The 13,934-nt window shown below is 36.8% G+C and overlaps 1 protein-coding gene across 1 annotated transcript in view; it reads right to left on the reverse strand.

The window, feature by feature from the left end:
* Positions 1-13,934, reverse strand: part of LOC126772801 (suppressor of lurcher protein 1) — a 216,313-nt gene that overhangs the window by 55,959 nt on the left and 146,420 nt on the right. Inside the window, exons 8-9 of the mRNA XM_050493387.1 lie at positions 2,202-2,324; positions 538-609 (exon numbers count right to left, since the gene is read on the reverse strand). Coding sequence (XP_050349344.1) covers positions 538-609; positions 2,202-2,324 — 195 coding nt within the window. The remainder of the gene's footprint in view (positions 1-537; positions 610-2,201; positions 2,325-13,934) is intronic.

Below are 13,934 nucleotides of genomic sequence, written 5' to 3' on the forward strand. Positions count from 1 at the left end.
TATTTTCAATATGTATTTTCAATGTTCTACTTTTCAATAGAATCTACATAATATATAATCGATGGTAGACTTAGGTTGAAATAATTATATAAAAAAACGTATCTCAAATATTTTTAAGGGTTTTATTTATGAATACTTTATACACATCTATTACCTATTAGTAAACACCTTCACATCAATTAAAAATGCCTCAAATTAAGAAGTAATTGATAAAGATCACTCTGTACTTTTATCAATATATTTATCTTATTTTTTTAAACCTCCTTTTTATATATTTTATTAATTATAGGTGATTATACAATAAGGCATGAATAATTTTATTGTATCTATGCTTTATCATATGTCATATTGCTTATAATACTCCGAGACAATCTATGTTGATAAAAAATATTAAGATATTTATAAAAATAAAATGTCTTCAATAAAAATAACAGAAAATGCTCTAAATAGAAGGTGAGACCAGAAATTAAATTCATTACAGTAAGTTAAATGTTAATAATATCATTAAGTTCATTTTAATAAATAGTAATTACTTACTTGTGGCGCTAACTTCAGGCCCAAGAGACTCGAATGCTTTTCCGAAGCTCAGCTTCAAAAGACGATCTGAATCTAAACAAAATAAAACACTATATAGCGCCATCTATTGAAAAACGTAAAAAATATTTAGTCGTCCGCTGGTAGACAAAAATGTTACGGGCGAATCAACTCACGGTAAAAAGTTCGAAATGCTACTCATAGGTGGCGTTATTTTCAAATTTTATAATAGAACAAATACCTTTTTTAAACTGGCAGATGTTAACATGATACGCTACATATTATATCAAGCTTATTAAAAACGAATATAAAATGTATTATACATACGAGATATATGTAAGTATTAATTTTACTAGTAGTAGATCTTTGTGCAGTTCTTGGTAGGTACGACCCACTCACCTAGTGTCATGAATACTCCGAATTCCCATTTGCGGTTTGAATGGTGAGTGAGTCAGAGTAATTACAAGAACAAGAGATAGCATCACAGATTCATCATTTTCATTCTGTGCATTGACGCTGTAGGTCGTGTTTTAAATTTTTTAAAGGCCCAGTGAAAATTTCATACATATATTTTAAATAAAGCCATTTTATTTGAACCTATTATGGTCTTAATCAAATTATTCTATACCGTATTTGTAAAATTATAACTTGCCTCTATTTAATACAGGCCGGCTAAAATTCGTACATATTATACCGGTTACCTGAATTAAATGCATTGACGACACAACATTCTTTTGATTATTACACAAGACTAATTAAAATATTAAATCGTTTAATATTTAGAAATTAATACCAGCCAATCATTTATCGTGGTAATAATTTATTAGAGACTTAAGACTTATTGGTACAATTCAAATATGTATGGACAAGTTATAAGCTGTTGAGGAAACTGTAAGCCGTCTGGAAGTCCGCCAGCTCCATTCAAACCTTATTTGCTTAACTTGTAAATATATGTATATATATATATACTGGTTCTGAATGCCACGTACAGTAAACTTCTATATTTAATGTACAAACTTCCTTGTTAATATATGTATTATAATACATTTCATTAAGAAAAAATTTAAGCAATTTCTTATAATAGTAATAAGCTAAACACGATTATATTTTAAGGGTAAAAAAATTAATACTTATTAATATTTATTAATTTTTTACCCTTAAAACACAATAAAAAATACAATAAAATGCCTGATGCTAAAGTCGTTAATACATTCTTATTTTTACAATTATTCAATTTAAATACTCTACCAACAAATATAAATATTTTGTATTAATGTATTTCGGGAACAATAATTATGGAATGCTTGAAATTGAAATTGACGATCCACAAGATATAATACATCAAGTCTCATGGTTAGCAGGCCATTGGCGATAAGAGTAAATGTTCACCATCTGTACCATTTCTATATCAACAAATGTGGTAAGCAATTTTCCTTTTCATAAATGTAGTAAGTTGTGTCATTACCATAATTTTCTATTTTTTCTTTTTTGATTTTGTGTAAGTTATTTTTTTGTTTAAGTTACACTTATAGTTTAAGCGGCTTATATACTAACTTAATTTGCAATTTATGGTGTATTAATTGACATATATTTCTTTATGTTATTACATGGGTGATGTGGTCTGTTATATTCTGTATCACAGTAAATAAAACAGTATTAAAAATTACCAGCAGCGGTAGAGTCGGGAGGTGGTTGAAAATGATAAGTGGCTGCAAATCCCTGGCCCGGGGACGCTGAGTTAGCAGTGAACTGTAGCAGCAGTGATGGACCCGTTGACAGCACCTCGTAACCTGTGAGATGTATAAGACGTTATAACAAGCCAATAATGTTTCCAATAAATTATATTTATGAACTAAATGAGCTATCTCTACGGGGTCCCGGGTCTGGTTTCAGGGTTCAAGCCCCGGGACGAGCCAAGAAGAATTTATTAGATTTTTTTGTCGAAAATTTGTCAGGAGCCGGTCTAAAGTGTACTGTAAGTGCCTCGGAAAACACTTAAAGCCGTAGGTTCTGCGCCTGAACTGGATAGAGGTCGTGTATGATTGCCGACCTGCCAATAGTGCACCTTTGCTTGCGCACACACTTGTACACTATAAGCCCTGCTCAGTTCGCAAATCTCTCTTGAGATTGGCCTCTTTGGTGAAATCGATCAGGAGGTCATCATTAATTATTTTACTTCAATATAAGTTCTCATACTCCCTGCTCGGTAATTAACGCCTGACGTAAGCCTAAATTATTTCGTGTTAGATTTGTTGTCCTATTGTATTTTGAGTGTTTATTATTATTATTTATTGAATAGGTAGGCAGACGAGCATATGAGCCACCTGATGGTAAGTGGTCACCAATGCCCTTAGACATTGGCACTGTAAGAAATGTTAACCATCGCTTACAATGCCAATGCGCCACCATGGAAACTAAGATGTTATGTCCCTTGTGCCTGTAATTACATTGGCTCACTCACCCTTTCATCCGGAACACAACAATACCCAGTACTGCTGTTTTGCGGTAGAATATCTGACGAGTGAGTGATACCTACCCAGACGAGCTTGCACAAAGCCCTACCACCAGTGTGAGGGAATAGTGTGCATTTGTGATTGCAAACATAAGTACTTATGGATCATTAATTTAAATATATGATTCCTCCCGCCCCCTTTTACTATTGAACGGCCAGGCAAACGCGACCAAAGCGCCATAGGTACATAGTGGAAATTCCCCGCTTACGTACGAAGCGCTTTGAATCCACATTCATCATTCGCTCTGCGAAACTATGGAATGCTTCGCCTGAGTCCGTATTTCCCGATAGGTACAATGTTGGTGTCTTCAAATCCAGAGTAAACAGGTTTTTTATAGGCAAGCGTGCTACATCTTAGATCGTGTCGATGCTTAACATCAGGCAAGTCAACGGTCAAACGCTGGCCTATTAATTGTAAAAAAAAAAGCATAAGAACTTTTCTATGTTTACTCTCGATTGAGAATTGACACCGTATTCTTCTTCAAGTATTGCAGACTACAGCACCTTAATCTTTAAATATAATAAAATAGAATATGTTACAGATTTAAGAGTTGATATTTTAATAAATGCCGCAATTTTGAAACTTCAATAATAACGACAAATGAGCACAAATTATTCATTGAGGTTATTTAGTTCCTCACTTTTCTATGCCCCATTCTTGTACGGCCGCTAGGGTGGTTTCCGCTGTGGTCTGTAACCCGCTGGTTCGATGGTTGGAGAATACGAGGACCACGTCATCCGCATCTTATAATAATTAACGAGCAAAATATACCTATATATGCTCTATATTGTACTGTATCGTGTAAAAAAACAACATTATATAAATGTTAACTAATTATTATTTGGTTGCTGAGATACTTTTATCTATTAAATGATTAAATCTTATCGATAATTTTGTACTCTCGAAATCGGTTCTAACAATTTGGCTCAATTTTGTATTTACATAAGTTTTTGCTGTTTAAGTTCATCTATATTAGCGACTTCACTGAAAAATTGCAAAGAAAAAATATCTGGAAGTAATATTTACTTATATATAATTCATAAATGTTTTTTGTCAATTTTCAATAAACACGACTTGTTGATTAACTTACAAATGTTTACTTTTGTATTTACCTACATAACCATTCATTAAGTCGAAAACTATTTAATTCTATAACAAAACCGACGACAAATAAATTTCGTGCCCATAAAAAATTCATCCACAATTTTTTCAATAAGACCGAACGGAATGAACACTCTCGAACAAAAAAAAAGGATTCTCCAAATCGGTTCATAAGCGAAGGTCTGAGGTAACATACATTAAAAAAAAAACAGTTCAATTGAGACCCTTCTACTTTTTTTGGAAGTCGGTTAAAATTAATAATTTAATAGTGTTATATACTTTACAGTACCCGTTAACACGAGCAGGTAATATTACATTACAATACGATACAACAGGTCCCTTTTCTATTCAATATAAAATCATCACACTTACATATTGAAATGAAAATTGACCCGAAAAGAACCGGCGAAAGAAATTCAGCGGTTTTTTTTTTATCACACTTAACGAACAATATGTTACAAGAAACTATTCATATAGCGGTTTTTAACTATTATAATAAAACATATTCATTGCCCCATGAAAAAGTTACTGAGGCTAAGCATTTTATTAAAAGGTATAAAAAGTGTTTGTTTCTTGTTTTAATGTGAATTTTATAATTTCTCCAGTCGTAATATTTTTCAGATCGATACTCTTTTAATTAAGCTATTGGTCCCAGTAATATATAACACGAATAATCTAACCGCAGAAGAGTAGCAGAATTAATATATTTTATTAATATAGAAATCAAAATAATTATTATGGAATAATTACTCCGATCTTCTTTGGGATAGATATAATATAGATCACTGGTTTATGCCCGAAGCTTTGTCCGCGAGCTATGTCCTTTTCTGCACCCCTAACAAAGTGTATACAAAATTTCATAATGATCATGAATAGTTAAGACGAGAAAGTATAACAAATAAACTCGCTATTGAATTTACAACGTAAGAAAGGATTTCATTTGAAAGTGATAATAATATATTGGGGAATCAAATTTTGTTAACAATACAAAGTTTGCGGGTGTTTAATTTGTGTTATTAACATAATATCTCGTGCTTGGCGGACGAATGGCGAATGATTAAAATATATCTGTTTAATAATTATTATGTGTTAATTTTGTATTAATATAATAGATAAATATTTTAATAATGATATATTATAAAATTTGAGAGAATTATAACTGTTTAGCTAAACACTGTTTTATCTCTTTCTATCATTAATGCTTTGACATTCGAAAGAAAAACACATTATTGTTTAACTAATCACCCGATAAAGATTTATAAGTAAGGTCGTTATTTATTTAAAAATGATATTAGTAAGAGATAAATAATGTTTTATTGACGATTCAATCAATAGCTTGTGTAATAAGTTGAGAGACCATTCATATTGAATAATATAGTTACAAATCAAAATTTACTTTGAATTATTACTGCACATGCCACGACGGCGTGGAATGGAAGCATTTCCCATTTCAATTCTTTCAAAGAAAAATAACCCGTTCTCTTATCACTAGTAGCAGCGATGTGACTTCACTTAATAATATCCATCTTAGTAATGAAATTTTTAACAGAAAGGATAGAAATACTTGGAATGTGTTTATTGTAATTCAAAGCATCAACTTGTAAATATTTCACTGCTGAGCTGAAGCTTCCTCTTCGCTTTAGGAGTAAATTATTAAGGCAAAATAACTAAAGGCTTAAACCCACCGATAAATCACAATCTTCCGTCAAGGCTGCAATGCTGGGTCAAAATGCTGTCTCGGTTCTATTACAACTAACGTTCATTATTTTTTTATATAACCAATTCAAATAAGACGTACTTATTCATCAAGGATAAAGAGGCTATTTTCCTGTCTGCGAATTTCCCATTCTGTAAAAACTCACTTTGTATCTCACTCGTGAAAATCGACTTACGGTGATCCCATTTTTTATGCGTGTATCCTTTCATTGTAAGATTATTATAGTCAATATCGTATATCATATTTTGTTTGTTCCTACTTACGTAACTGTATCTCAAAGTATTCATGATTCAAAGACGATTCTTTAAAACATTGAGGTTTAAAAGCCGGAAAATTTATATATGTAATATATAATTTATGCAGTCAACTCACAACTAAACAAGGTTGCCAAAAAAGTACATTCCATATACATAGTATATATATCGTAAAATAAAAATTAAAAAAAAATTATTACTACGTAGTTTTTAACCTCTCTGAATTGAGCAGTTTTTGTTTTAAAATATTGAGTAATGCAAGATGAATTCAAAGTATCGTTTGTCAACTTCCACCATAACGGGGCACAGAGAAGGATAAATATAATAATGAACGTTCCAGACCATACATACTATTTGCAGACATGTTGTTTGCGACAAAAATGATTCTAATAAGAACACATTTTATTCATACAAAATTGTTTTCATTCACTCATTAAAATTGTCTTTTCATAAATGTATTATGTATATTTAATTGTGTGTTTTCATAATGCGTAAGATGTTTTTTTTTATTTTACACAAAAACATAATACTTAAAACGGAACGTGTTTACTTGTTTGATTCTGTCTATGTCAAATGTCAATGTAATGTCATTGCAAATTCTTCGTTGCGTACTGTTTGTGTTTTTGCGATTAGTTTCTAGTAATTTTGTTATGACAATATTCGGGCACCTTGGTTGGCCAAGACACCAAAACAATCTTTAAGCTCCGGAAGGATTAGGCAGCATATTAATAATCAATCAATCAACAGCCAATCGTTGTCCACTGCTGAACATAGGCCTCTCCCAAGGTGCGCCAAAGCTCCCTGTCCTCCGCCTTCCGCATCCAGTTGGTGCCCGCCACCTTCTTAAGGTCGTCGGTCCACCTGGCTGGAGGGCGCCCTACGCTGCGCTTGCCGATTCGCGGTCTCCACTCTAGGACTCGTCTGCTCCAACGGCCATCGGTCCTACGACATACGTGACCAGCCCACTGCCACTTCAGCCTGCTAATTTTGCAAGCTATGTCGGTGACTCCGGTTCTTTTCCGGATAATCTCATTTCTGATCTTATCCTTCAAAGATACTCCGAGCATAGCTCGCTCCATAGCACGCTGAGCGACTTTGAATTTGTGGACTAGTCCCGCAGTTAGTGTCCACGTTTCGGCACCGTATGTCATGGCAGGTAAGACGCATTGGTTGAAGACTTTCGTCTTCAAACATTGCGGTATAGACGACTTGAGGACTTGACGAAGGTTGCCAAATGCTGCCCATCCCAAGCGAATTCTTCGATCGGCTTCCTTCTCGAAGTTGTTCCTACCGACTTGTATTATCTGTCCTAGGTAGGTATATTCACTAACAACTTCGAGAGGTTTCCCCTCGACGTATATCGGTTCCGGCACGACATGCCTATTGAACATGACCTTGGTCTTGTCCAAGTTCATACCGAGACCGACACGCCGGGAAGACTCGCCTAGGCTACGCAGCATTTCGGTGAGTTGTTCCAGCGACTCTGCTATGATACGATATAGATATTCTACCGCAAAACAGCAATACTTGATATTGTTGTGTTCCGGTTTGAAGGGTGAGTGAGCCAGTGTAATTACAGGCACAAGGGATATAAAATCTTAGTTCCCAAGGTTGGTGGCGCATTGGCTATTAGCGATGGTTGACATTTCTTACAATGCCAATGTCTAAGGGCGTTTGGTGACCACTTACCATCAGGTGGCCCATATGCTCGTCCACCTTCCTATTCTATAAAAAAAAAAAAATCCTCGGCAAATCGAAGGTGTGAGATGTACTCGCCGTTTACATTGACTCCATACCTAGTCCAATCCAGCGTTTTGAAAACGTCTTCCAACGCGTTGGTGAACAGTTTCGGGGATATTACATCCCCCTGTCTCACCCCTCTGCGCAGTTGGATCGCCTTCGTCTTACAGTCCTGGATGTGGACAGTCATTGTAGCGGCGTTGTACAGACATCTCAGTACCTCGATATATCTCCAATCGATATGACATCTCTGCAATGAGTCGAGCACTGCCCAGGTTTCGATGGAGTCGAAGGCTTTCTCGTAGTCCACATATGCCATACACAGCGGCTGATTGTACTCTTCGGTCTTCTGCACAATCTGCCGAACAGTATGGATGTGGTCCACGGTGCTGTAGCCTGATCGAAAGCCGGCTTGCTCTGGGGGCTGGAACTCGTCAAGTCGTCTGGCGAGACGGTTCGTGACGACTCTTGAGAACAGCTTATACACGTGACTCAGGAGGGAGATTGGTCTGTAGTTTTTCAAGAGGGTTTTATCACCTTTCTTGAAAAACAGTACCACCTCACTCCCGCTCCACGTTTCCGGGGTCTTGCCATGTTGGATGACGGAATTAAAGAGGCTTGCTAGCTCTTTCAGGATCGGAGTCCCGCCTGCCTTAAGCAACTCTGTTGTGATTCCGTCATCTCCCGGAGCTTTGTTGTTTTTAAGCTGTTCTAGAGCCGCCCTAATCTCTCCTTGGTCAACGACCGGGAGCTCCTCGGAGTAATGGCGCATAAGAGGGGCGCGCTGGTCATCAATACTGATTCCCACGGGTTTATCCGATCTTGAAGAGAACAACTGCCCATAAAACCTCTCTACTTCTCCGACAATCTCAGGCCTAGAGGTAACGACCCCACCATTTTCAGTTTTAAGTTTTGTCAGACGCGGCCTCCCAAACTTGCGAGCGAACACTTTCGATCCCCGATTTTGCTCAATCGCAGCCTTGATGGCACGGGTATTGGAGCGTCGGAGATCGCGTCGCGTCAGCGTTTTTATTGTTCGGTTTAAGGCCTTATCTGACAAAAACGATGGTAGTTCTCGTCGTTTTCTCATGAGCTCGAGTGTCTCAGCAGAGAGTTTTGGTGTGTTGTCTCTTCTCTGTGGCGGAAAACACTTGCGGGATGTGTTTTGCAGTATTTTGACCAGCGTGTCGGTTCTCACATCAATGCTGCTTATGGTTTCCAACGCGGTGAATTGATTTTGAAGTTCCATTTGGAACTTTTCGGAGCCTTGAGCAGCTTGGAGCATGGTAGGTCGGAGAGTAGACCTCATCATTCTCGATCTTTCGGCTTTTAAGTTGATATTTAGAGTGCCTCGAACCAAGCGGTGATCACTTCCGGTATTAAACCTGTTGATCACTGAAACATCTCTAAATATGTGCCTTTTATTCGAAATGATAAAGTCTATCTCGTTCCTTGTCACGTTATCGGGGCTTCGCCAGGTCCACCTCCTCTGAGGCTTCTTTTGAAAGAAAGAATTCATCAAAAAAGCCCCTGCGCTTCGAGAAAGTTTACCAGCATTTGCCCCCTGTGATTTCTGCAGCCCAAGCCGTAAGGTCCGACTTTCGATTCACCGCTATCTTGTACTCCCACTTTAGCATTAAAGTCTCCCATAACAACATTGTAGTGGGCCTTCGAGGTGTCGTTGAGGGCCTTTGCGATGTCCTCGTACATCGCTTCGACCACATCATCAGAGTATGTCGAAGTTGGCGCATATACCTGTACGACCTTCAGGGAGTACCTGTCGGAAAGTTTTAGGACAAGGTACGCTACCCGGTTCGACACACTACTGATTTCCACAATGCTGCTAATGAGATCCTTTTTAACTAGAAAACCGACACCACCCTGGGAGAGGTTATCACCTTCGCGGAAGTAGAGTAAGTTACCGGACTCTAGAGTTATCGTGTCCTCCCCCTGTCTTCGGACTTCAGATAACCCCAGTATATGCCAGTTTATATGACTTAACTCTACTTCTAATTCGGCGAGGTGATGGTCCAGCCTCATCGAGAGTCCATTATACGTTGCCATGTTCAGTCGTTTTATACGGTAGCCTGCCGTGAACCGGTGATTCTTAGCACCCCCTGCCCTGCCGATACCGCGACCGCTACCTTGGTCGGGCCTAGCGGGCTTGCCGGTAACTGGGGGCCTTTTTTTGGGATCTGCCATTAATGGAGGGGTTTGCCCATACTCGCCATATATTAATAACAACTGAAGAATATTGGAATAATATTACAAAAGGTAAATGGTTTTTGAAAGCCGCGATCATAATTGCAAAATATGTAATATACCTATATCTATGATTATATTTGTTTTCTGTTATAAATGAATAATTATTTTACTTTCTTGGTTTATTTTGTGTTTGCCTATACTTGAAAACCACATCTGTTAACTGTTAAACTGTTTGCTATTTTAAAGCGCCTTAAGTTTTTAATAGCAAAATCATAATCACATACATATACACTTATTGCCAGCGATCTGATTAAAGGTTAAACGAATTTATGAAACTGTTTACGTCTAGTCTGTTGTAATGCCAAGTTCTTTGAGTTTTTTATTTATAGCAATTTAATATGTCAATATTTACGAATATAAAATACCAAAGATCATTGGTGTATATTATATTCGATAACTATGCAGACGCTCATATAAAAATTAGCCATGTTTTTTAGACCATCTATTGATATGTTACTTTTCAAATATTTGATACATTCCCTCAATATAGTACAACTTGATCAAATTTAAAATGTGAGTGTAAACCTTGTTACGATATACGTCAAGTACCATTTCCTACAGTTGTCGTGACGGAATAAAAGTAGAATTCACTTCGACGTCGCATTATTCATTCAGAAGCGGACTGCGACTGAGGTGACGTGTCGATAGAATGCTCGGCTGAATCGATCGATCGCGTACAATGAAATCGCGACTTCAAAGTATATTGCGAGGAATACCTCATTTTATACGTATTGGAGGAAATATCACTATTAAATTGCTTCCGATGAAATAGCCAAAGCGTCATAACTCAATACCTTATAAAAGTTATTACAACAGTTCCTTTATGTTTATAAAACATTTCAAACGATGTTTGATGTTAGTTGTTTTAAAATTGGATGTGAAATAAGGTTTTACCGCTATTTATTTCTACAGTTATCGAAGGAAAAGACGAAAAAAACAGTAGGTATATTTCCTATTTCAGTCTTTACTAAACTATTAATTTCAATGTTTTAATTTTCTAAACGAGTACGATGTTGGCATTAATGGTTTTAACATCATCGGCCGTAGAGCAAGTACTAGTTTTTTTTCTTCTGTCAAATAGACTTTACAGTGTAACCGGTTGTGAGGGCGAGTAACAAGAATATGCATGTTTGTTTGTTTGTGTGTTTGCTATGTTGTTTTATATCTGTTTGCGTGTTTGGGCCTTCACAGGCTTCGAATCTGTGTACATCATTAAGTATTCGCCCCCACGGCCTATAATACTAGAGGTATTGACATATAACATATTAAAAACTAATTACGATGAATCTAGCCAGCGTGATTTAGAAAACAAAAAAAAAAAATCAACGCCGTCTATTAAAATTTATTAAAAAAATATCACATTATACTCTTAAAAAACGCATACGCTTTAACGGATCAAACGTATTTTCAAACTTTCAATTACTTAAACAGAATATGTTTAAGTAATCTGTAACGTTTATCTGTAACATCAGAAAGAATAGTTCGTGCATTACTTGACAATATGATTGATTATAAAGATGCTGAACGCTAGCTGCGTTGTGGATACAGTTTATATTAAAACTTGTTCGCGTTCCCACGAGTGCCGTATAAAATGTTGTTTTCGTTGTGGTAGATAGGTAGCTACTCAATAAATGTCACAATGAAAAATTGTCTAACCGCCAAGTTGCTCCAACCGTTTCTTTAGAGAAGCTTTAGTGACGGTAACTCTTCATGCTACATTTATTCCAGTTCTTAGTTCCTTCCTAGAGTGTGACGATAATGACGTCGTCATTTGTAGTAGTGAATAGCTTCACTCGCCTAAATAAAATAATATCAAGCTAAGAAGTTAAATATTTGTAATCCACTATTTGGAATGTATGAACTAAAATAAATTGAATGCATTAGATACTGAATGTCCTGTTCCTTGTCGGTTTTAGAATAACATTTCGGACAGCTTAGCTTCACGTATGATATAAATGTATACTTGAATTTAGTTTATTTTGAATTCGGATTAAATTATATTCTGAAACAGCAAATATTATTGTTAGTTTGGGGAAATATTTTGTTATATTTTGTGTATATATGTGATAAATCATAAATAACGAATATTATAGGATATTGAAGTTAATATCAACTTGTTGTTAGGTTCTAATATTAGGGTACCAAATGTTTTTTTTACTACGGTTAAATGTAATTATCTTAAAGCGGAAAACTGTAGTAAAATGCCAGAATGTGATATGCGACATTGAATATTAATTAATAATTGTTTTGACATTTAAAGCGTCAGCGTAGCGTTGAACGTTTTTAAATATTTCACGAGTGAGAAACGAAGTAAGTCGTTACAGAAAAGCAAAACTGTCAATTAATATCACAACATTAGTAATTCATACATTATTTATGTTAAATAACGGATTCACTTTCCTTTTTTTTATATAGAATAGAAAGGCGGACGAGCAAATTGGCCACCTGATGGTAAGTGGTCACTAACGCCCGTAGACATTGGCATTATAAGTAATGTTAAGCATCGTTTACATCACCAATGCGCCAGCAGCCTTGGGAACTAATATGTTATGTCCCTTGTGCCTGTAATTACACTGGCTCACTCACCCTTCAAACCGGAACACAGCAATACCAAGTACTGCTGTTTTGCGGTAGAATAACTGCTGCCACTTTTGTAAGGGTACATGTCGATTATTATTTTCGATTTCACTTTTCTTCTTCTCGGTCGTTTATTTCATGCTGAAGGTCGTGTCCACTCTAATCTAGGGTCTGGGTCACGATCTCTGTGAATTTTCTCCAGCCCTTTCTGTCCTCAGCTTTCCTCAGAGCTGTGGTCACTTTGAGACCAGTGAGGTTGGTAACTTGGTCCGACCATCGTGTGGGGCAGCGGCCACTTGGTCGTTTCTTCTTTTTTTTTTTTTTTTTTTGTAGAATAGGAAGGCGGACGAGCATATGGGCCACCTGATGGTAAGTGGTCACCAACGCTCTTAGACATTAGCATTGTAAGAAATGTCAACCATCGCTTACATATCCAATGCGCCACCAACCTTGGGAATTAAGATTTTATGTCCCTTGTGCCTGTAATTACACTGGCTCACTCACCCTTCAAACCGGAACACAACAATATCAAGTACTGCTGTTTTGCGGTAGAATATCTGATGAGTGGGTGGTACCTATCCAGACGAGCTTGCACAAAGCCCTACCACCAGTAAACAAAAAACTCTACTTTGCCAAGCACCATCAGCTTGTCGAGGCTGTCAGGCTGCCTTCGCGCTATATGTAAAAAATTACGAAGGACACGCTGGTAGCAAATACTTGACAATCTCGTTTTTATGTGCAGTTGTTGCAGGATCGAGACATTGGTTCTCTTGGCCGTCCACGGTATGCGCAGCATTCTTCACCAGCACCACATCTCGAACGCGTCGATCTTCTTCCTCTCCAGTGAGCGAATTGTCCAGGATTCCGAGCCATAAAGAAAGATGGAGAATATCAGAGTCTGAACGAGCCGTTTTTTCGTTTTATTCGATATTTTCCTGTTCTGCCATATTCGGGTTAGTTTGCTCATTGCAGACTTGGCCATTTGAGATCGTCGCCGGATCTCCTTTTCACAGCCTCCTTGGTCGGTCAGTAGTGAGCCGAGATACAAAAACTCAGAGACAAATTCAAGGTCACTTAGTTCTCCGGTTCAAATTAGTGTACCAGCCCTATCTTCTATTAAAACTTTAGTCTTTGCTCTATTGACTGTTAGACCAACCTGTTCGCTTTCGTGTTGGACTCTTCTGAAGAGTTCGCCAAGTTCTTCTTCGGATGACGCGATTATAGTGGTATCAT

This window comes from Nymphalis io, chromosome 13 (assembly GCF_905147045.1).
Source record: "Nymphalis io chromosome 13, ilAglIoxx1.1, whole genome shotgun sequence".
In the NCBI taxonomy this organism is placed as follows: domain Eukaryota; kingdom Metazoa; phylum Arthropoda; class Insecta; order Lepidoptera; family Nymphalidae; genus Nymphalis; species Nymphalis io.